This window comes from Chiloscyllium plagiosum, unplaced genomic scaffold (assembly GCF_037043375.1).
Source record: "Chiloscyllium plagiosum isolate Xiang-an unplaced genomic scaffold, Cpla_swu_hap1 HiC_scaffold_5, whole genome shotgun sequence".
Classification (NCBI taxonomy): domain Eukaryota; kingdom Metazoa; phylum Chordata; class Chondrichthyes; order Orectolobiformes; family Hemiscylliidae; genus Chiloscyllium; species Chiloscyllium plagiosum.
The window spans coordinates 105,595,641-105,617,889 of record NW_028270143.1 but is presented as its reverse complement, the minus strand read 5'-3'; the positions used below and the strand labels follow the sequence as shown (position 1 = coordinate 105,617,889).

The 22,249-nt window shown below is 43.2% G+C and overlaps 1 protein-coding gene across 11 annotated transcripts in view; it reads right to left on the bottom strand.

The window, feature by feature from the left end:
- larp4b (La ribonucleoprotein 4B) overlaps nt 1-22,249 on the bottom strand; it is a 153,908-nt gene that overhangs the window by 94,909 nt on the left and 36,750 nt on the right. For all 11 annotated transcript variants that reach the window (XR_015757271.1, XR_015757267.1, XR_015757266.1 and 8 more), the window contains exon 2: nt 20,058-20,182. Coding sequence is in view for 4 of the 11 variants with exons in the window: in XM_087987543.1 (XP_087843669.1) it covers nt 20,058-20,135 (78 nt within the window). In the remaining 7 variants the exon portion in view is untranslated. The remainder of the gene's footprint in view (nt 1-20,057; nt 20,183-22,249) is intronic.

Sequence of the window (22,249 nt, the reverse complement as noted above, 5' to 3'; positions counted from 1 at the left end):
TTCCTATTCGGGTAAAAAAAGGAAAGGCTGGTAGGTATAGGGAACACTGGATGACTAAAGAAATTGAGGGTTTGGTTATGAAAAAGGAGGCACATGTCCAGTATAGACAAGGTAGATCGAATGAATCCAGAGTAGAAAAACAGTAGAGTATACATAAGAGGGAAATCAGAATGACAAAAAGGGGACATGAGATATCTTTGGCAAACAGAATTAAAGGAGAATTCAAAAGGGTTAGGACAAAAAGGGTAACTCGGGAGAGAATAGGACCCCTCAGATCAGCAAGGCGGCCTTGTGTGGAGCCACAGGTGATGGGAGAGCAACTAAACAAGGATGTTGCATCAGTGTTTACTGTGGTGGTGGTCTTGGAAAATATAAAATGTAGGGAAATAGATGGTGACATCTTGCAAAACTTCCAGATTACAGAGGAGGAAATGCTGAACGCCTTGAAATGGGTAAAGGTGGATAAATCCCCAGGACCTGATCAGGTGTACCCGAGAACTGTGTGGGAAGCTAGAGAAGTGATTGCTGGGCCTGTTGCTGAGATATTTGTATCATCGATAGTCACAGGTGAGGTGCTGGAAGACTGGAGGTTGGCAAACATGGTGCCACTTGTTTAAGAAAGATGGCAAGGACAAGCCAAGGATTTATAGACCATTGAGCCGGATAATGGTCAAGTTGCGGAGGGAATCCTGAGGGACAGGATGTACATGCATTTGGAAAGGCATGGATTAATTAAGGATAGTCAACATGGCTTTGTGCATGGGAAATCATGTCTCACAAACTTGATTGAGTTTTTTGAGGAAATAACAAAGAGGATTGATGAGGGCAGTGTGGTAGATGTGATCTACATGGACTTCATGAAGACGTTTGACAAGGTTCCCGATAGGAGACTGGTTAGCAAGGCAAGATCTCATGGAATACAGGGAGAACTAGCCATTTGGATACAGAACTGGCTCAAAAAAGGTACAAGACAGGGTGGTGGTGGTGGAAGGTTGTTTTTCAGACTGAAGGCCTGCAACCAGTGGAGTGCCACAAGGATCAGTGCTGGGTCTGCTACTTTTTGGCATTTACATAAATGATTTGGATGTGAGCAGAAGAGGTACAGTTAGTAAGTTTGCAGATGACACCAAAATTGGTGGTGGTGTAGTTGGCAAAGGTGGTTACCTCATTACTACAGGATCTTGACCAGATGGGCCAATGGGCTGAGAAGTGGCAGATGGAGTTTAATTCAGATAAATGCAAGGTGCTTTGGTAAAGCAAATCTTAGGTCTTATACACTCAATGGCAAGGTCCGAGGGAGTGCAGGTTCAAAGCTCCTTGAAAGTACAGTCACAGGTAGATAGGATAATGAAGAAGTTTTGTATGCAGACAGATATGGTTCATGAAATAAGTGCCTAGAGCTTTTCAGAAGTCTCAAAGGAGAACCAGAAAGTGTGTTGTATATGGACTTCGAAAATGGATTCAGCACGGGTCTCAAAAAAAACCTACAGGTCTAAAGTAACAGTCCGGGGTATTGAAGGTAATATGTTGGCATGGATAGAGAATTGACTAGTGGGCAGGAAACAAGTGGTGTTGAGGCTATTTTACAGGTTGCCAACCCACAACCATCAGGGTCCATTAAGACCAGTGCTGGGATTGCAACTATTTAGTATATATTAGACATGGAGAAAAAAGCCAAATTTGTGAATGACATGTAGGTGGAAAGAGTTTGCAGAACTATTAACAAGTTAACTGGGCAAGTTGGTAAAAATCAGTGTACTGAGGGAGAAGGCAGTTGGCCATAGAGTCAGACAGATACAGCAGCAACTGAGCCTTTGTCCAACTCATTCATACCAACCAGATATCCTAACTCATCTAGTCCCTTTTGCCAGCATTTGGCCCATATACCTCAACTATTCCTATTCATATACCCATCCAGGTGCCATGTAAATGTTACAATTGTACCAGCCTCCACCGCTTTCTTTGGCAGCTTATTCCATACATGCACCACCTTCTGTGTGGAAAAAGTTGATAGAGGTCCCTTTTATACTTGCCCCTCTCACCATAAACCTATGCCCTCCAGCTCTGGACGAGAGTCAGGAAAACACCTTGGTTTATTTACCCTATCCATGTCCCTCATGATTTTAGAAACCGTTAAAAGTTACCCCTCAGCCTCTGATACTCCAGGGAAAATATCCCCAGCCTATTCAGCTTCTTCCTATAGCTCAAACCTGCAATCTGGCAGCATCCGTGTAAATGATAAGCACAGCCAGGTGTCATATTTGGAGTTAGGTCAGCACTTTGGTGATAGTGACAACAACTTGGTTCTTTGGTGATGCAAAGGGGTAGGTATATACCGCAGGGCAAAGGTATAATAGACGAAGGCAATTACAATGTGAAGCAGTTGATGTGGTGTATATGGATTACAACAAGGCATTAAATATTCATCCTGGAGTTCAGTTATTCATAGGGCACCAAGGATCTGTTTCGGGTCCACTGTTGTCAATCATTTGTATAAATGACCTAGAGATGGGTGAGCAAACTTGCAGATGACAGTAAGGTTGGTACAGTTGTGGATAGTCCTAAAGGATGCTGTATGTTAGAGACATAGATAACAGAGCTGGGCTGAGATGGCAAATGGAGCTAAATGCGGAAAACAAAAAGTGGTGATTCACTTTCCATTCCTGTTAGCTCAGTACTCTGGAAGGAGTAATGTTCAGCTTCTTGGTAGTGTAGATGAGCAGTGAGATCTTTGTGTCCAGGTACATAGATCCTGGAAAGTTGGCACCCAAATTGATAGGGTTAAGGAGGCTTAGTGTGTTTGCTTTCATCAGTAGAGGGATGGAGTTTCAGAACCACAAGATCATGCTGCAGCTGTGTAAAACAACTCTGTTGCGGCCGCATTTGGAATATTGCGTACAGTTCTTGTCACTTCATTATACAAAGGATGTGGAAGTTTGGGAAAGGGCTCAGAGGAGATTTGCCAGGTTGTCTGGTATGAAGGGAGGTCTTTACAAAGGCTGAGGGACTAGAGATTGTTTGCATGAGAGAAGGTTGAGAGGGGACTTAATTGAAACAGATAGAGGGTTAGATAAGGTGGATAGTGAGGGTCTTTTTCCTTGGATGGCAATGGCTATCAAATTGAGGGGTGATAGATTTAGGACAGATGTCAGAGGTAGTTTCTTTACTCAGCAGTAGGGGCATGAAAACTGCCTACAACAGTAGTAGACTTGCTAACTTCAAAGGGCATTTAAATGGTCATTGGATAGGCATATGGACGACAATGAAATTGTGTTGGTTAGGTGGGCTTCAGACTGGTTCCATAGGTCAGTGCAACATCAAGGCGGAAGAGCCTGTACTGTGCTGTAATGTGCTATCTTTTGTTCTAAATCTTTTCTGAACTCTTTTTAGTTTCACAACATCCTTGCTATAGCAGGTGACCAGAATTTCACAAATGGCAAAGCAAATGCCCTGTATAGCTGCACCAAGACTGCCCAACTCCTATACAATGCACTGACCAATCAAGATCAGCATAACAAACACCTTCACTATCCTAAACAAGATTCAACTTTCACGTCCACTATGGAAAAGCCAGGAAACTACAGACGAGTGAGTAGTGGGCAAGTTGGAGTAAATCATGAGGCACAGGATTTATACATATTTGCAAAGGCAATGATCGATTAGGGAGTTTTTTTTAAAAAGTAAAAAAAAGAGGATTGTTGAGGGCAGAGTGGTGGATGCGATGGACTTCAGTAAGGCATTTGACAATGTTCCTCATGGTAGACTGGTTAGCAAGGTTAGAACATGGGGATACAGTGAGAAGTAGCCATTTGGATACAGAATGGGCTCAACGTTAGAAGACGGAGGGTGAGAATGGAGGGTTGCTTTTCAGATCGACAGCCTATGATTAGTAGTGTGCCAAAGGATCTGTGCTGGGTCCACTGCTTTTTGTCACGTAAAGGTTTACGTAAGTTATCATGAAGGTAGGATTACTAAGTTTGTAGATGACACCAAAATTAAAGGTGTAGTGGACAGCAAAGGGAGTCATCCTGAAGTACAATAAGACCACAATCACACGGACCAAGGAGTCCAACCTGGAAAGGCAAATCAGAACAGGACGAATTTGATAGCAAGGTCCTGGGGAACATCGCTGAACAAAGACCCTGGAGTTCCTTTTAGTCTTTTTAGCATCATATACAAGATTGCATATCTGGACATAAATCTTCAACTCATCTGCAACCCTTGAAGTTAACATTTCAAATTCAGACTGCTCTTCTGCAACTTGAAGACAGTTGAATGTTCCTGTAGAGTCACTAAACACTTACCCAAATCATAACTGAGTTGATAATTTCCTTTTCTTCCTGCACATTTCCCAGAAGCAACACGTGGCTTAATGTTTACATCACATGTTAGAGCTCCAGGTTATCCTCACTGGAGATGTGCAGTGACTCAAAACAACCTGAGTTTCTGCTGGAGGGGCAAGGACTTCAGGATTTATCCTCTTTATGCAAAGGCTACAGAGTTTGGGACTCTACCTACCTGTTTATACTCTACATTCTCAAGTAGAGTGCGTGAAATAAGGTTCAGTTGAGCATGACTCAAATCAGGTAAGAACTTGCAGTTAACAATGGGGTGTTGGAGGCGAGGGCAATTGGTTAACAAGGTGAAAAGCTCATTATTTAGAGCCATTAACAATATTGGAAGCACTCCATATGGAAGGTCAGTTATGGTGTAAAGTATTTGTTATGTAAAACCAGTTAAGGTTAAGATCATCTATGGTGTAACAGATGGCTTAATCTTTACTATGGTCACTCACTGATTGTAAGTCACTTAATTAATGTGTGTTGCCTTATCTGGATGCTCCTCCCTGTAAAATGACTTCATTAAGAAAGTGCTGTTTGAGAGAGAAGACTGAGAATTTATGTCTGTGCACGGCAATCATGCTCTTCCTCCAGGGCCTGGAACAAAAGATGGAGGCAAAAACTACTGTGTCTAGGTGCTTGGCTTCAACTGGGGGTGGATGGGGACAGGACGACAATAGACTCAAGTTTAGAACGAGAGGTGATCTCATTGAGAAGGTACATGTGTGTGTGTCAATGCCCTAAAGAATCCCAAGGGCATATTTCCCCTCCTGGTAGAGTCTAAGTCAAGAGTGCAGTCTCAGAATTAAGGGGGTTACACATTTAAGACTGATTAGGAGGGATTTGCTGATGGTGGTCAATCTGTGGGATTCTTGAACATAGGGGCTAGTTTGATCAGTGAGGGGCGCAAGAGTTATCAGGGGGAAAACAAAAGGTGGTAGAAGTGTAGAGTTGAGGATCAGCCCATCTACCACATTAGCAAAACGGACTGAATGCTTACTTCTGACAAAATCTTATGATTCTATAACTGACCTAGGAAATCCCTCAGGTCGAAAACACAACTTTTTTTGAAAGCAAAAAGAGAAATGAGACCTTTGAGCATGGGACAAAACAGCAACCTCAACCCTGATGACCTCAAAGTCTTATATATAAAAAGGAGTGCCAAAGCTGTTTCAGATCAGTTCAACAACAGCCTGAATCTGACTGATGAAATCACACCATGCACTGCTGATGCCAAACAAATCATCCAATGACATCTACCCAGAGGGAGCAGTACAGTGCTTTATGGTCAGGAGTGGAGACCTTGAGATGACTAGAGTCCTCAACACTGATTTAGATCCTAAGGATCTCACAGCAGGAGGTCAAAACTGACATGGAAACTTTCACATTACCACCTACCACATGCAGGGGCCCCAAGTAAAATGTCAATGGGAATTAGGGAGAGATGGATGGTTGGATCATACCTGACCACAAAATACATGGTTGACCTCCAACATTTACAAATATCTCAGCTCCCAGACAGGTCTGCAGAGTTCCTTCATTGTAGTGTCAGAGACCCCAACCTTTACCAGCTGTTTCAATGACCTACCCCCTCTGTGAAGGGGAAAACTGAGGCATTGATTGCATGATGTTCAACCCCATTTGCAAATCCATAAACAAAGCAGTACAAGCCCAGATGCCACAGGACCTGGGAAATATCAGGTTTGGCCTAAACAAAATGGTGATACTCAGGTTACACAAATGACCAGCTCAAGGAGAACCTACTCATCACCACTTGATATTCAATGGCACAAACATCTAGCGTTAAGATGATCAAAAACTGATCAGTACTCACCACATACACAATGGCTGCAATAGATCAGAGGCAAAGAATACTAATCATGAGTAACCACAGCTCAACTCCAAGCCTGTTCACTATCTACAAGGCACAAGTCTGGAGTGTGATGGACTACTATCCACTTCACTGGATGAGTGTAACTCCAATACAAGAAGCTTGCCTCCATTTAGGAGGAAAGCAGTTTGCTACACTGTTTGCAGATGTGACAACCATTTACTCCCTGTTTACTATTTAAGAGATGCACTAACTCACCTCATACATTGCTCTACATTCCCCTCCGAGCCACTCTGTCCAGACTTGAAAGTACATCACTATTCCTTCAGTGTCACAGGGTGAAATCCCTTGAACTCCTTCCCAAATAGCATTTTGGTATACCTGATCCAGCCGAAGCTCTCATCCCAGTAACAAAAATGGTATCAGCTTTAAGATATCAATGCTTTTCAGCATGAAAATGTGGTACAGAAGCACCCCCAAAAGCTTTTGGAGATAACATTCAGCAGAATTATTTGGACTAGCTGTAATGTAGTTCAATATCTCTAGCATACCAACAGTAACTGGTGTTCCACAAGTAACCCACAAGGCTATTAATATTCATGTTCAGCTGAGACACAGCTACATATTCAAATATTTCACAAATTAACAGTTCATACTGGCTTTGTATCATTCTATAAACTGACCCAATTTTGATGTCAAAACTGCAATCTACATATTTTAGTACTTCTGCATCAAGATTAGACAAACACTTTTACACCACTTCTTAAGATACTACTTCATATGAAGAGTTGTTCACTTGAATGGGATTTACAAAAGTTATTCACAATCTCTCAGGCTTCTGTTGGGTGCACAATTCAACTGCCTGAAGCAGAAATAAAAGGAATGACTATTCTTGTGGTTCAGCATTGACAATACTTGCCCAGCTGGATTTCAACTTCAAAGATGGAGAGATTCTTCGATTCTGGATTAGTGGTGCTGCAAGAGCACAGCAGTTCAGGCAGCATCCAAGGAGCAGCGAAATCGACGTTTCGGGCAAAAGCACTTCATCAGGAACAAAGGCAGAGAGCCTGAAGGGTGGAGAGATAAGCTAGAGGAGGGTGGGCGTGGGGAGAAAGTAGCATAGAGTACAATTGGTGAGTGGGGGAGGGGATAAAGGTGATAGGTCAGGGAGGAGAGGGTGGAGTGGATAGGTGGAAAAGGAGCTTGGCAGGTATGACAAGTCCGGACAAGTCATGGGGACAGTGCAGAGCTGGAAGATTGGAACTAGGGTGAGGGGGGGAGGGGGGCAGGGAAGAGGAAAATGAGGAAGCCGTTGAAGTCCACATTGTTGCCCTGGGGTTGAAGTGTTCCGAGGCGGAAGATGAGGCGTTCTTCCTCCAGGCGTCGGGTGGTGAGGGAGCAGCGGTGAAGGAGGCCCAGGACCTCCATATCCTCAGCAGAGTGGTGGGGGAGTTGAAATGTTGGGCCACAGGGTCGTATGGTCGATTGGTGCAGGTGTCCCGGAGATGTTCCCTAAAGCGCTCTGCTACGAGGCGTCCAGTCTCCCCAAATGTAGAGGAGACCGCATCGGGAGCAACGGATACGATAAATGATATTGGTGGATGTGCAGATAAAACTTTGATGGATGTGGAAGGCTCCTTTAGGGCATTGGATGGAGGTGAGGGAGGTGCAGGTTTTGCAATTCCTGCGGTGGCAGGGGAAGGTGCCAGGATGGGAGGGTGGATTGTAGGGGGGCGTGGACCTGACCAGGTAGTCACGGAGGGAACGGTCTTTGTGGAAGGCGGAAAGGGGTGGGGCGGGAAATATATCCATGGTGGTGGGGTCTTTTTGGATGTGGTGGAAATGTCGGCGGATGATTTGGTTTATGCAAAGGTTGGTAGGGTGGAAGGTGAGCACCAGGGGTGTTATGTCCTTGTTACGGTTGGAGGGGGTAGGGTCTGATAGCGGAGGTGCAGGATGTGGACGAGATGCGTTGGAGATGCATCTTTAACCACGTGGGAAGGGAAATTGCGGTCTCTAAAGGAGGCGGCCATCTGGTGTGTTCTGTGGAACTGGTCCTCCTGGGAGCAGATATGGCAGAGGAATTGGGAATACGGGATGGCATTTTTGCAAGAGGTAGGGTGGGAAGAGATGTAATCCAGGTAGCTGTGGGAGTTGGTGGGTTTGTAAAAAATGTCAGTGTCAAGTCGGTCGTCATTAATGGAGATAGAGAGGTCCAGGAAGGGGAGGGAGGTGTCAGAGCTGGCCCAGGTAAATTTAAGGTCAGGGTGGAATGTGTTGGTGAAGTTGATAAATTGCTCAACCTCCTCGCGGGAGCACGAGGTGGTACCAATGCAGTCAATGTAGCGGAGGAAGAGGTGGGGAGTGGTGCTGGTGTAATTACGGAAGATCAACTGTTCTACGTAGCCAAAGAGACAGGCGTAGCTGGGGTCCATACGTGTACCCATGGCTACCCCTTTGGTCTGAAGGAAGTGGGAGGATTCGAAGGGGAAATTGTTAAGGGCGAGGACCAGTTCGGCCAAACGAATGAGTGTGTCGGTGGAAGGGTACTGTTGGGGACGTCGGGAGAGTATAAAACGGAGGGCTTGGAGGCCCTGGTCATGGCGGATGGAGGTGTAGAGGGATTGGATATCCATGGCGAAGATGATGAGGCGTTGGGGGCTGGGGAAGAGGAAGTCTTAGAGGAGGTGGAGGGCGTGGGTGTTGTCTCGAACCTATGTGGGGAGTTCCTGGACTGGGTGGGGAATAGGATAGTGCCGAGGTAGGTAGAAATGAGTTCAGTGGGGCAGGAGCATGCTGAGACAATGGGTCGGCCAGGGTGGTCAGGCTTGTAGATCTTGGAAAGGAGGTAGAACTGGGCAGTGCGGGGTTCCCAGACTGAGGTTGGAAGCTGTGGGTGGGAGATCTCCTGAGGTGATGAGATTCTGTATGGTCTGGGAGATGATGGTTTGGTGATGGGGGTGGGGGCATGGTTGTGGGGGGTGGTAGGAAGAGGTGCCCTCGAGTTGGCATTTGGCTTCAGCAGTGTAGAGGTCAGTGCACCAGACTACCACTGTGCCCCCTTTATCTGCTGGCTTGATGGTGAGGTCGGGATTGGAGCAGAGGGATTGGAGGGCTGCGTATTGCGAGGGTGAGAGGTTGGAGTGGGGAAGGAGGTGGACAGGTTGAGGCTGTTAATGCCCTGGCGGCAGTTGGAAATGAAGAGGTCGGGGGCAGGTAATAGGTCAGCACGGGGTATCCAGGTGGATACAGTGTTTTGGAGGTGGGCGAAGGAGTCCGCGGAAGGTGGTCGGGAGTCCTGATTGTGAAAGTAAGCTCGGAGGCGGCAGAAGTAGTGTTCGACGTCACGATTCATCCAATGACTATGATAGGAGAGCTTTTCAAGCATAACCAAAAAAAAGGGTTGAGCGACTGGATTTCTTGACGGAGTGTGTTCAATACTACAAATGCAGTGTACGGAGCAAATAAAATTTGCCTTGAAATATCTTCAATCTCTTCAGTTGTTCCATTTAACAACTTTGCCTTGCTGTCCTTCAGGCTACCAACTTGTTTTAAGCAGATCTGGGCATTGTTTTCTGCAGGAAAATTTAAGTTTCACTGCTTACTTCTGTAGCAGCTGAATATACAACAGCCGAACATACATCGGCTCCAGGGCTGGATATGAAAAATGAACAGTCTTCAATAATTCCAGACATCACTTATAGGCAAAGCATTTGATTCAATTCAACATCAGCTGCAGTGCCATCACATTTAAACTCAAAACAAGACAAATGCATCACCTATATTGCAACTGAACTTTGTTCAACTGGTTAAGTATCAAATTTTCCAATAGTTCTTTTATCAGATAAGCAAGGCACTCGTAATTTAGCAGCTTGTAAAAAAAATGCAACACAATGAAACCAAAGTTTGCCACCATTTTGGTTTCCATCGCTTCTTAGATTAAAGTTAATCCTCAAATGGTAGAATCTGACAATAACTGCAGCAAACAGACTTCAAGATCTCCCTTTTAGGTGTATTTTGATCATACAGAAGCTAAGAGAAGGTCCAAAGTGACAAACAGTTTAATCATTCATTTTCCAGATGTTCTGCAAATACATTTACCTTTGTTCTAAGCAGTTGCAGTTCAATCCCACTCAAGAGACTACTCAGCATGCTCCAGGTTACGGCTAATGCAAGTTGAACTTGATTTCAAGTGGGTACCTTTTCAACTGGTGTAGGGGAACAGTAGAATTCCCCTACATCAGTTGAAAAGTTACTCACTTGAAATCATGACTAACTCGAGATTCTCCTTAGAGGATAACATCCTTCTAATATCTAATCAAGTCACCTCAAGTGTTTAAATTAAGATACCTGCATCTTAATTCCAGACACACTATATCTAGTGTTCCATAAAAAGGTGATCACTTGTTCTGAACTGCTAACGCATCAACATCTCTAAGCAATACTAGTACAGTAAACAGTACTCGAGATGCTGTCTCACTAATACCCTCAAACGGATACATACTTTTGCATTTAATTCCACTCACTAAACATACGATTCAATTAGTTTTCCCAATTACTTGGTTGTACCCACATGTGAACTGTGATTCATGCACTAAGACACCTAAATCTTTGTACCACATTAATTTTGAGTCTCTTTTGGCAGGAAGAGACATGTTATACTTTGCCATATCTTTGCCCACATCAATTCCACCCCCTTTTTTTGCAGGCTCATGTTCACTTCACACTGACTTCCTACCCATCTTTGTCTCATCAGGAAATATTACAGCCATACCTTCAATCTCATCCAAACAATTTGTAAAATGGAGAGGTGAGGCCCTGATATTGACCCCTGTGACACACGAGAGGCATCTTGCCAGTCCCTTAAAAAGATGCATTTCCTACTCTGGATTCCTATTTGCCAAGAACATTTCCTACCCATGCTAAAATGTTGACAAAATGGCTCATGTTACAATAGTTATGTACTTCCTCATAACAGAGGCCATATTATCTGACACTATTTCCAGGAAATTGGATTATCCACAGATATTGAAATTAGCTTACTTTAAGATGTGATTACAGTAGCTCAAATTTGTTTGAAAGAGATTGCTTCTCAGAGGTAATAAACTGTACTATCTTGGTACTGTTTATCTGATAGCAAAACTATAGCTTTAATCATTCTGTAAACCTCTTACCATATTCAAGTGTTCAGATGCTGACAGCAGGATTTCAGCTTGCATGTTGAGTATTTAGTCTGCACCTTCAAAATGAGGGCAGAGCAATAGATGCGATCAATATGGACTTCAGTAAGGCGGTCAACAAGGTTCCCCATGGGAGACTGATTAGCAAGGTTAGATCTCTCAATACAGGGAGAACAAGCCATTTGGATACACAACTGACTGAGGGTAGAAGACAGAGGGTGGTGGTGGGAGGGCTGTCTTTCAGACTGGAGGCCTGTGACCAGTGGAGTGCCACAAAAATTGGTGCTGGGTCCTCTACTTTTTGTCATTTACATAATGATATGGATGAGAGCATAAGAGGTACAGTTAGTAAGTTTGCACAGATGACACCAAAATTGGGAGGTGTAGTGGACAGCAAAGAGGGTTACCTCAGATTACAACAGGATCTGGACCAAATGGGCCAATGGGCTGAGAAGTGGCAGATGGAGTTTAATTCAGATAAATGAGAGGTGCTGCATTTTGGGAAAGCAAATCTCAGCAGGACTTGTACACTTAATGGTAAGGTCCTAGGGAGCATTGCTGAACAAAGACCTTGGAGTGCAGGTTCATAGCTCCTTGAAAGTGGAGTCGCAGGTAGATAGGATAGTGAATGCAGCGTTTGGTATGCTTTCCTTTATTGGTCAGAGTATTGAGTACAGGAGTTGGGAGGTCATGTTGTGGCTGTACAGGACATTGGTTAGGCTACTGTTGGAATATTGTGTGCAATTCCGGTCTCCTTCCTATCAGAAAGATGTTGTGAAACTTGAAAGGGTTCAGAAAAGATTTACAAGGATGTTGCTAGGGTTGGAGGATTTGAGCTATAGGGAGAGGCTGAACAGGCTGGGACTGTTTTCCCTGGAGCAGAGGCTGAGGGGTGACCTTCTAGAGGTTTACAAAATTATAAGGGACATGAATCGGGTAAATAGGCAAAGTCTTTTTGCTGGGGTGAGGGAGTCCAGAACTAGGTAGCATCGGTTTGTGGTGAGGGGGGAAAGATGAGACCCAAGGGGCAACTTTTTCATAGGAAGGGTGGTACAGGTATGGAATGAGCTGCCAGAGGAAGTGGAGGAGGCTGGTACAATTGCAACATTTGAGGGGCATTTGGATGGGCATATAAATAGGAAGGGTTTGGTGGGATATGGGCCAGGTGCTGGCAGGCAGGACTAGATTGGGTTGGGATATCTGGTCAGCTTGGACCGAAGGGTCTGTTTCCATACTGTACATCTGACTATTTTTGAAAACTCAGATGTGAGCATTTTGCATTGTAGTAAATCTGAGAACGAAGTCAGTCTTTTAGTTCAGCTGAGTTCTCAAAAAGGTAATTTCAGAAGGTAGCGTCTCTTTCCACAGTTTGGGCAAGTATCACAAAACTTTTCACTCCTTGGCCATTCTTATGATTTGAAGTACTGCATTTGATTTTGATATCTGTAATCTGCTGCAAATGTATGCTTAAGTGGAAAAAAACCCACACTGTTTCAATATCCAATTTGGTCATTGATTGTGCTATTTGAAGTACTTCCTGATCAAGCACAGCTGCTCTAAGAAAGATACCTTTAAACAGTATCAAAAGGCTCTCATGGCACAAGAGTCATGCTCCGACCAGGAGGCCTCAGTTCAAGTCCCACCTGCTCCAGAGCAGAGTAATATGTTAACATGTCAATTAGAAAGATAGGTTAAATAAAAATTGTAGACAGTATCTTGTGGGGCTGCCATGGCACAGTGGTAGTGTTCTTGCCTGAGCCAGGCAACCTTAACTCTGTAGGTGCAAGTTAAGCCAAGAAACATCTGAACAGGTGGATTCCAAAAATCTGAAAACAGTATGATATAAAGAGATGACAGCTTATATTTACAAGTCTTCATGCTATAAAATTTCAAACCATTACAAACCAAAAGACTGATCCAAACAATACATGCAGCCACAAGAAAAAAAACAAACAATGGTGGGGGCAGGGGTTGGGAAGAGATGACTTAAGGGACAACTTTTTCCAGAGTGGCAAGTGCATGGAATGAGCTACAGCAAGTAGTGGAGGCTGGTACAGTAACATTTAAAAAGGTATCAGGATGGGTATAGGAATAGAAAGGGTTTGGGACAGATATGGGTCAAGTGCTGGCAAATGGGACTAGATTAGGTTAGGACATCAGATTGTCATGGACAAGTTGGACTAAAGGGCTTGTCTTCGTGCAGTACAGCTCAGAATAATTTATAGGGCTCCTCCTGTGCAGTGGTGGTATCCCTCCCTCAAACATAAATCCTGGGTTCAGGTTCAACCTGCTCCAGAGATAAGGTTAGACATTTCAGATGTTGTTTGTTTTGACTTCAGTAAAACCTTTGATAAGATTCCATATGGTAGGCTAATTAGTATGGTTAGATCACAGGTTCAGGGTGAGCTTACCAATTGAATACAAAAATTGACTTGACAGTAGGAGACTGGTGGAGGGTTGCCATTTGGACTGGAGACCTGAGGCCAGCAGTATTTGCTTTTGTCCTTTACAAAGATTATTTAGTTGAGAAACAGGAGGCATGTGTCACGTGTGGGGTGCCGGAAAAGCACAGGTCAGGCAGCATCTGGAATGGGTAAAACAATGACTGCAGATGCTGGAAACCAGAGTCTAGATTAGAGTGGTGCTGGAAAAGCACAGCAGTTCAGGCAGCATTCGAGCAGTAAAAGGAGATGTTTCGGGCAAAAGCCCTTCATCAGGAACACAAGAGGCTGAATGGCTCGTTTCTGTGCCATAACTCTTCAATGCTGCTTCATCTTCCATCCTCGGATGCTGCCTGAACTGCTGTGCTTTTCCAGCACCACTCCAGCATCTGGAATGACTTTTGCTCGAAACTTCGATTCTCCTGCTCCTCTGATGCTGCCTGACCTGTTGTGCTTTTCTAGCACCACACCCTCTAATCTCCAGCATCTACAGTCCTCACTTTCTCCTATTATAAGAGGCATGGTTTGTAAGTTTGCAGCTGACACCAAAGTTAGTGGTATGGTCGACAGTAAACAACATTAGATTACACAGATCTTGATCAATTGGGTCAATGGGCTAAAGAATTGCAGAAGCAATTTAATTTTGATAAAATGAGGCAGTGCATTTGGTAAAAGAAACAGATTTATCGGTGGGGGTGGGAGAAAGTAAGGGGATGTGGAGCAAGAAAAAAAAAAGCAAGTTGGGGCAGGAGAAAAGCCTTCTCCTGATTGTGGTCTTAAGATGGAAGATTAAGCAGCATTGAAGAGTTATGGCACAGAAAAGAGCCATTCAGCCTCTTGTGTCTGCACCAGCTATTGAAAATTAGCCCATTCTGATGCCACAATTAGTGGCACCAAAGCCTTGCAGATTACAGTATTTTAGAAGATAGGTGCAGGAGTAGGCCATTCTGCCCTTCGAGCCTGCACACCATTCAATATAAATCATGGCTGATCCTTAATCAGTATCCTGTTCCTGCCTTCTCTCCATAACATTTTGGTTGAAGACCCCCAGCTCCTTTGAATGGAGTCGATTGTTTATTTCCAGTATCAAATCAGGCATTAAAGTAGGATATCCTACAACCTTCGAAGAAAATGCTTTTCATGTCCCCACTAACCTACTCAGCATTTGAAATCTACACTACAAGGTGATAGACCTCAAACCAGGAAAGCTCAAATTAAAAAAAAAAATTCTCAGCCTCTGTTCTAAAAAGGAAACATCTCTAACCTACCAGTCTCCCTCAGCTACAATTCAAGCCGAGACAACATTGCTTTAAATCTCCTCCACTCTCCAGAGCCCTTATGCACAGGCAACCAGAACTACAGCTGTAACCCAACTGACATACTGTTTTTGTCTTTAATACCTCTCCCTAAAGCATCCCATATATTATTTCACTCCAAGAACACCTGCATCATCCCTCTTTTCTGAAAGCAGTCATTCAGAACCTTGTACATCCTTGCACAAGTTACCAGTACATCTGATAGGTGGAGGGCCTATGTCCTTAACTTGTAAACTACACAAGTACACACATAATTAACACCCAAACAGTTGTCATGTGACAGCTCAAACCCTGTGTTTCCAAACTGCAGTGCTCACCAGACGCTAATAGTCACTTGTTTGATTTTGAAAATGTAAACCAGAAATCTATTCTACAATGCAATCTCCAGCACTCAAATCTCAGTTCCACAGGATCACCCTGCTGTGGAGCTATCAATTTTCACAAGATGCTAAGTAATATTTTAACTCCAGAAGAAAGCACACCATAATTAATAAAGTTACTTTCTGACATTCAAAATGTGTGAAAAGTGCCACAAATATCATGAGGGCAACACTAATTAAAGGTAACCTTAGTTGCAGAGAAATCATGGCTGGCCAGTTTAGATCCTGTGCTAGATTTTCTGACCTGGATCAAGGTCTGAAGCTATGGGTTGAGACAAGGGGAAGCAGCATAAAATCGGAATTACATGTTGACAGGTCACTTTGAGAATAGCGATAGAAGTTGACATTTACAATGGACAATTACTCAAAAATCGCTAGAAGCCTGTGAAGTCCTAAGCTGATTTAGATTTCGAAACTGGTGGATTCCACTTTGTGGATACCAGAGGTACTAGAACTATTTGAACTGGATGCCAAATTCACCAGAGTCCTCAAAATCCTTATTTCACTTACCCGTCTCCCTGCCCTCAGTGGCAGGCAGGTCAACAAAGCTTTATCCAAAACCGCTAGGACCAGGAGGTTTTGGGAATTTTTCAAATTTTGAAAGTGACAGTTTAACTGTGTAATGAAAAAATCTTTACTGAACTGCAGACACACCTGTCAGTACTATGGGCCCCAAGACAGAACTGACAACTGCTTGTGTTGGGTCATGCCCCCACACCATTGAGTGGGTGTGGAGTAGTGTTAACTGTTTGCATGCCAAACACCCTTATTATGCCTGCCGAAAGTCAATAAATGAGTTCCTTGTTTTTGCCAGCATTGAAGCAAGGTTGTTCTCAGTGCACCATTTTTCCAGGTGTTCTACCTCCTATCTGTAGTTTGCTTCATTACCATTGGAAATTCAACCAACTATGGTTGCGTCATCAGTGAACTTGCAAATGGCATTAATCTGGTATTTGGCAACAGTCATGGGTATACAGAGAGTATAGTAGGGGACTGAGTACACACCCCAGGGGACTCCAGTATTGAGTGTTAGTGAGCATGAAATATTGTCCCAATCTTCACTGATTGAGGCCTGTGGGTCAGGAAACTGAGGATCCAGTTGCAGAGTGGGGCTCAGTCAGAGATCACAAAGTTTAATCAGCCTCAAGGGGATAATAGTGTTGAAGGCTGAACTGTAGTCAATGAGTGGGATTGTTACATCGCTGTTCTTAGGGTCAAGATGTTTAGGGAGGAGTGAAGGGCAAGTGATATGGCATCTCTCGTTGATCTGTTGGCCAGATAGGCAAATTGGAGTGGGTCAATAGTAGTGTGGAGACTGGAGTCGATTAATGCCAGGACCAGCCTTTCAAAGCACTTCATGACCAAGGTTCGGGCCACTGGGCAGTAGTCATTGAGTCATGCTGTATGAGCCTTAAGCACAGGGATGATGTTGGCCCTCTTGAAACAGGCAGAGACAGTGGCCTGCTGCAGGGAGAGGGTGAAGACGTCAGAGAAGACCTCTGCCAGTTGATCTGCTCATGCAGAATGCACAGCCTGATTACTCAGTCTGGTCCCATAATTTTCCTTGGATTCACACGAAGGAAAACTGATGTGACCTCTGATGCAGCGACTGTTGGGATAGGTGAGTCAGGACTTGTCAGAATAGGTGTCACTGCTCAGAGGAAATCTTGCTCAATGCAAGCGTTGAGACGATCTGGGAGGGATCGTCTGCTATGTTGCATGCTCTTTTTAAGAACCTGTGACGGCATTCTGTCCTTGCCATAGTCCCCGAGTCTCTGTCTGGGTCTCTAGTTTGGATATGTATTGGCCCTTGGCTGTCTTAATGACTGTGAAAGTCATACTTGGATTCCTTATATTGGAATGGATCTCCTGATCTGAAGGCCTCATGCCTAGTATTTAGCAGGTTCTTTATGTCCCGATTCATCCAGGGTTTGCCTATTGGGGAACACCCAGAGTGACTTCGCTGTCCTCCATACACCTGCTGATAAAGTGTGACGGTGGTGATGAACTCGTCCAACTCAGGGGGCGGGGTGTGTGCGTCTCTCTCCTGCTTTGGCCTGTAAGCTGGGAGAAGAAACACAGCATTGTGATCAGAGTTCCTGAAATGAGGACAGAGATGAAGTGATAGGCATCTTTCACAGTCATGTAAGCAGTGGCCTAAAATGTTTGGGCCCCTGGTGAGGCAGGTAAATGTTCGGGTAGTACGTGGGCAACATCTTCCTTAGATTGGCTTGATTGAAGCTGCCAGTCACAAACAGGGCCTCGAGGTGTTCCACCTCCAGAGAATTAGTGGAGTACAGCACATGCAGAGCTTCCTCGAAGTTTCCTTGTACATGGCAGTTAGTATAGCAGCAGTAAATTCCTGTGGTTGATAGAAGGGGCGATAGATTGTCTACTTGTACCAGGATCTTTAAATGCTGAAATTTAGATTGGAATTATCTTGGTTTCACTGGCAGCTGCATCTGACAGTCAATAGGTAGTATTTGCTTGATTGCCTCCCAAGGATTTAGATCTAGCAACTTAAATTTGGACGTGAGGTACAATATGACATCAGCCAAATTGTTCTCAATCCAAATGAACTTCTTCCTGCTAGATTCCCCAATTCTTGCACCAAACCAGTGGATCACCCTGGTTCAAATGAGGGGAGCAGGAATGCAAGGTACAGCCCAAAAGAGGCATCAACCTGAGCAAGATACAAGACAATGGAAGCAGCATGCACAAGGTTAAGCAGTTTTAGAATAAAGATGAGATGCAACATGTGCAATCCTCCACATCCAGTGGTGAATTGTATAACTCAACTTCACTCCATAAATACTTCATTGGGATGGAGTTGGGCAAAGAGCTTGGTACAAGGGAAAAACCGATGCTTCTGTACCCATGTTCAGCTAGTGATGTGAAGTGGATAGATGCCTGAGATTCCCAGCAACATTTGAATTAAGTTGATTGGAGACTGGCAAAGTGATATCAAGATATACATAAAGGCACTGCATACTGCAAAGAGTTTGGGCTCCAACAGCACTCAGAACATGCTCTGGAATTTGCCATGCTTCTAACAAAACTATTCTAGTAGATCAACATTGCAATTATCAGCATTGAGTAAAATTGCCAATACATGTCCTGAACACAAAACATGACCAATACAACCTGGCCAATTAACAACTTAGTCTTCTCCATAACCTCTTTCAACCACTTCACTGATTAACAGTTACTAAAACAAAATCTGCTCACTGTCACCCAGTTCAGGTTCCACCTGGCCACTCAGCTCCTGATTTCACTATAGCCTTTGTCTATAGATGGACAAAATAGCTGAATTCCAGAGGTGAGGTGAGGAGAGAGGGACAGCCCTTGACATTAAGGTTACATTTGACCCAGTTTGGCATCAAGAAGCCCTATTAAAACTGAAGTCACTGAATTGAATTTGTCATGTGTAGAGGCACAGTGCAATACAGGCAGATCATAGCGAAGATGTTGTGAAATCAGGACAAGAACTCTGCTGGTTGAAGCTGTACCAACAGAAAGCTGAAGTGTGTTTGTCACATCTAATCCAAAGCTCATTGTGTCACCAGTGAAGTACTGCCTGATGTGTGGTTACATAGTGAAGCAAGAACAACATCTCAAATGTTACGAACAAATACCCCAAAAGCAAATAATCTACTGAAGGTTCAAATGTTGGTGAGTACATGAGTGACATGGTCCCAACATCACAGGCCAACCCCAAGCATTTCTTCAGGAGTGCCATGGTACCTTTTCTGTTCCATAGGAACAAAACAGGACCTCAGCTTAATGTTTGGTCCACTTGTGAAAATGTTTGGAAATTTCCAAAGGCATGATGATTCGTAGAGAGTTAGAGTGCATAACCCAAATTTGAACTTGAGTGGAGCAGGAACAAACATAAGGGATCCAGGCAATTGTTATGGGTTTGAGAGCTGTGCGATTAACAGATTGGATTTTAAAACTAGGTTTAAACATCAAGCATAATTCTTTAACTGAAGGCAACAAACCTTTTCAGTTGGATCATCAGAAAACAATTTTCCAAGCAAATGAGTTTAAATACCATTTTAAATACTATCATTCAATTTCCGTCTGACTAAGCAATCCAATGATAGCATCCCGACCTCCGGATTAAAGAGACTTGGTTCAAGGCTATGCTCCAAAAACAAAAAAAAAGAGTGTGTAACACCTCTGAACACTATTAGAAAAATAACCATTTCTTACAGCTTTAGCATCTGTCTCACCAGATTATAGCCACACCAGAAAGCTTAAAGACACTACGTTGATCAGAAAAAAAGGTCCTTATTCACCAATGGATATTTTCACCTGCACAGATATTTGCTGATTTGAAGTGCTCATCAACAAGTCCAGCTAATTTATTTTCCCTCAGTGAAAACAGTTAACAAAATCAGGAAGATATCTTAAGACCTGAAATTTGCATCATATCAAGTGCAATGTCATGGCATTATCTGTGTTTGTCCAAATCAGTTTATTGCATTTTAGATAAATATTGTATTTCAAACAGCTAATGATCAAAGTGATAATAGCGCCATTTCAAACAGTTTGCAAGCAACTTACCAGAGGAGAACTGTCAACTTCTTGCACTTGCTGCACCTGCGGTTCAGCCACAACTTTAGTGTCCTGGTCAGAAGTCATGAGCCGTCTGCTTTTTGGCTCTGTAGGGAGAATTTTGTTTGAAGAATCTGTGAACCAAAAAGTACACATAAGCAATTCTCAAATTTACAAATATTTTAAAATCAGATTCATGTGTACTCACATATTTTACATATACATTCCTACACAAAAGTAATGAGGAGTGCAGATATCAGTGACAAGCAACTGGCAGATTTGGGGTCAGGATGCCTTTCCCTTCAAATAATAAGTTTGTCTCTATTAATTTGATTCTTAGAAGAAAAATAAATGCATCAACTTGGATTTCAATGTCACTGGAGTGAGTCCATTACATAGAAAACCTCATCATTTAACTGCTAATTTTCTATGTAATTATAATCCACTTAACAGGCTCAATTACCAGAAGTGCAAACAGGCATAGGGGAACCAAATAACCTAATTTTATATGGGGCCTTCTAAGGGCAAAGCATTTTTCTTTCAAATAGGGTCACTAAAAACAAAGCAGTACCAAGGTTCCATGAAAGAAATAGGATGCGTAATGGAATTTATTTATATTGGTTGGGATAAATATCAACCAAAGCCATTATAAAAAAACGTTTAGAACTTTTTGCTTTTTTCTAAAGAAACCAATTTTCAACCATTAAATGTGCTCCAACATCTACCAAGCACACCCAACTAAAGCTACACATTAGTTGAACATAAAGGATAAAATAATTTTGATTATAAATTTTAGTACACCTTTACAGCCGCCAAAAAGACCACATTGGCTTGCTTTTTCAAGGCTTGAACTACCTTGCAGCCTCGAGACAAAAACTAAAGTTGTGAAGTCATAAGTGCTGAATTTCTCCCAACACATCAGACAGCATCTGTAATTGGAGAGATTTATCCATTTTGTTTTCAATTTTCAGCTTGCTCGCTCCTTGACCTGGCTCATCAACTCCCCCTTGAACAGGTTTCCATTTCTGGGGATAAGCTGCCTACTGACATTTATCACAAAACAACTCCATTATTTTAACTATGCATCTTCACACCCTGCTTCCTTTAAAAAAACTATTTTACCAGTTTCTCCATTGTATCTCTTATGCTGTCGCTTTCCAGAGCCACCTCAAAAATGATCACATTTCTTCAACGGAGGACTCCCCACAGTGGTTGACAGGGCGAGTACCTGACCCATTTTCTACTCTTATGCCCACCCATTACTCCTACCTACTACTTTCCATTCCAGTATCCTCATCCAAAAAAAAAAAAGGGAGGATAAACGACAATTTCCAGACATATCCAACTCCCTTGTAACATTTGACATGGACAGTTCCTGTGCCAATGTGGCTCAGGCTTGCTGCAGCAAGGCTCACATGATGGAGAAACACTTCTGCCTGGGCACCTTAGTCTTTGGCACTCGATTAAATTGAACAATTTCAGAATGAGCCACTTCTGCTCATAACCCCTTTATCTAACAAGAACTTGTGTATTGGCTGCTCCCAGCACATCCAACGCATTCTCATCCATTTATATTTTTCTTTAGCACTCTAAACATCATTTCACTTAGTTTCTTTTCAGCAAATATTTGATTAGCTCAGAGTACCAACACCACTCACTATCCACTGCCACCCACTCACCCCTATCATTAGGGTAAATACTGCCTTTCCCAGCTAATTCAATTCTAACAGAAAGTCAGTCTTTGTACTCAAACATCAACTGTTTCTCTTGACATGCTGCCAGAACAGCTGTCTTTCTCCATCACTATTTCAGATTTACACTTGGCAGTTTTGTTTTAATTCATAATTTAAGATATTCATATGTAACATTAGTACTTACTGCCAATGTTTAGTAGAGAAATTCATATTTTGTGCAACCCTGTGAGCAAAACAATACTTTTAAGTTGTTACTGCAGTCCTTTCTCCTACCTCACCAATAAAATAGTTGAGTGTTTTGCATTGATAAAAGATATAGAAAGGTTAAATACAAATGGCAATTTTGATTTGTATTCTGGAAATACTCTTTTGCAACCATTTTCTTCTACTTAGTTTGAAAGAGAGACCTACTAGGGAAAATGGGCACACACAAGTTGCACTGAGTGCAAATTGGGGGGGGGGGGGGGGGGGGGGGAAGCAAGATCTTTTGGTAGCTAGAAATCAAAA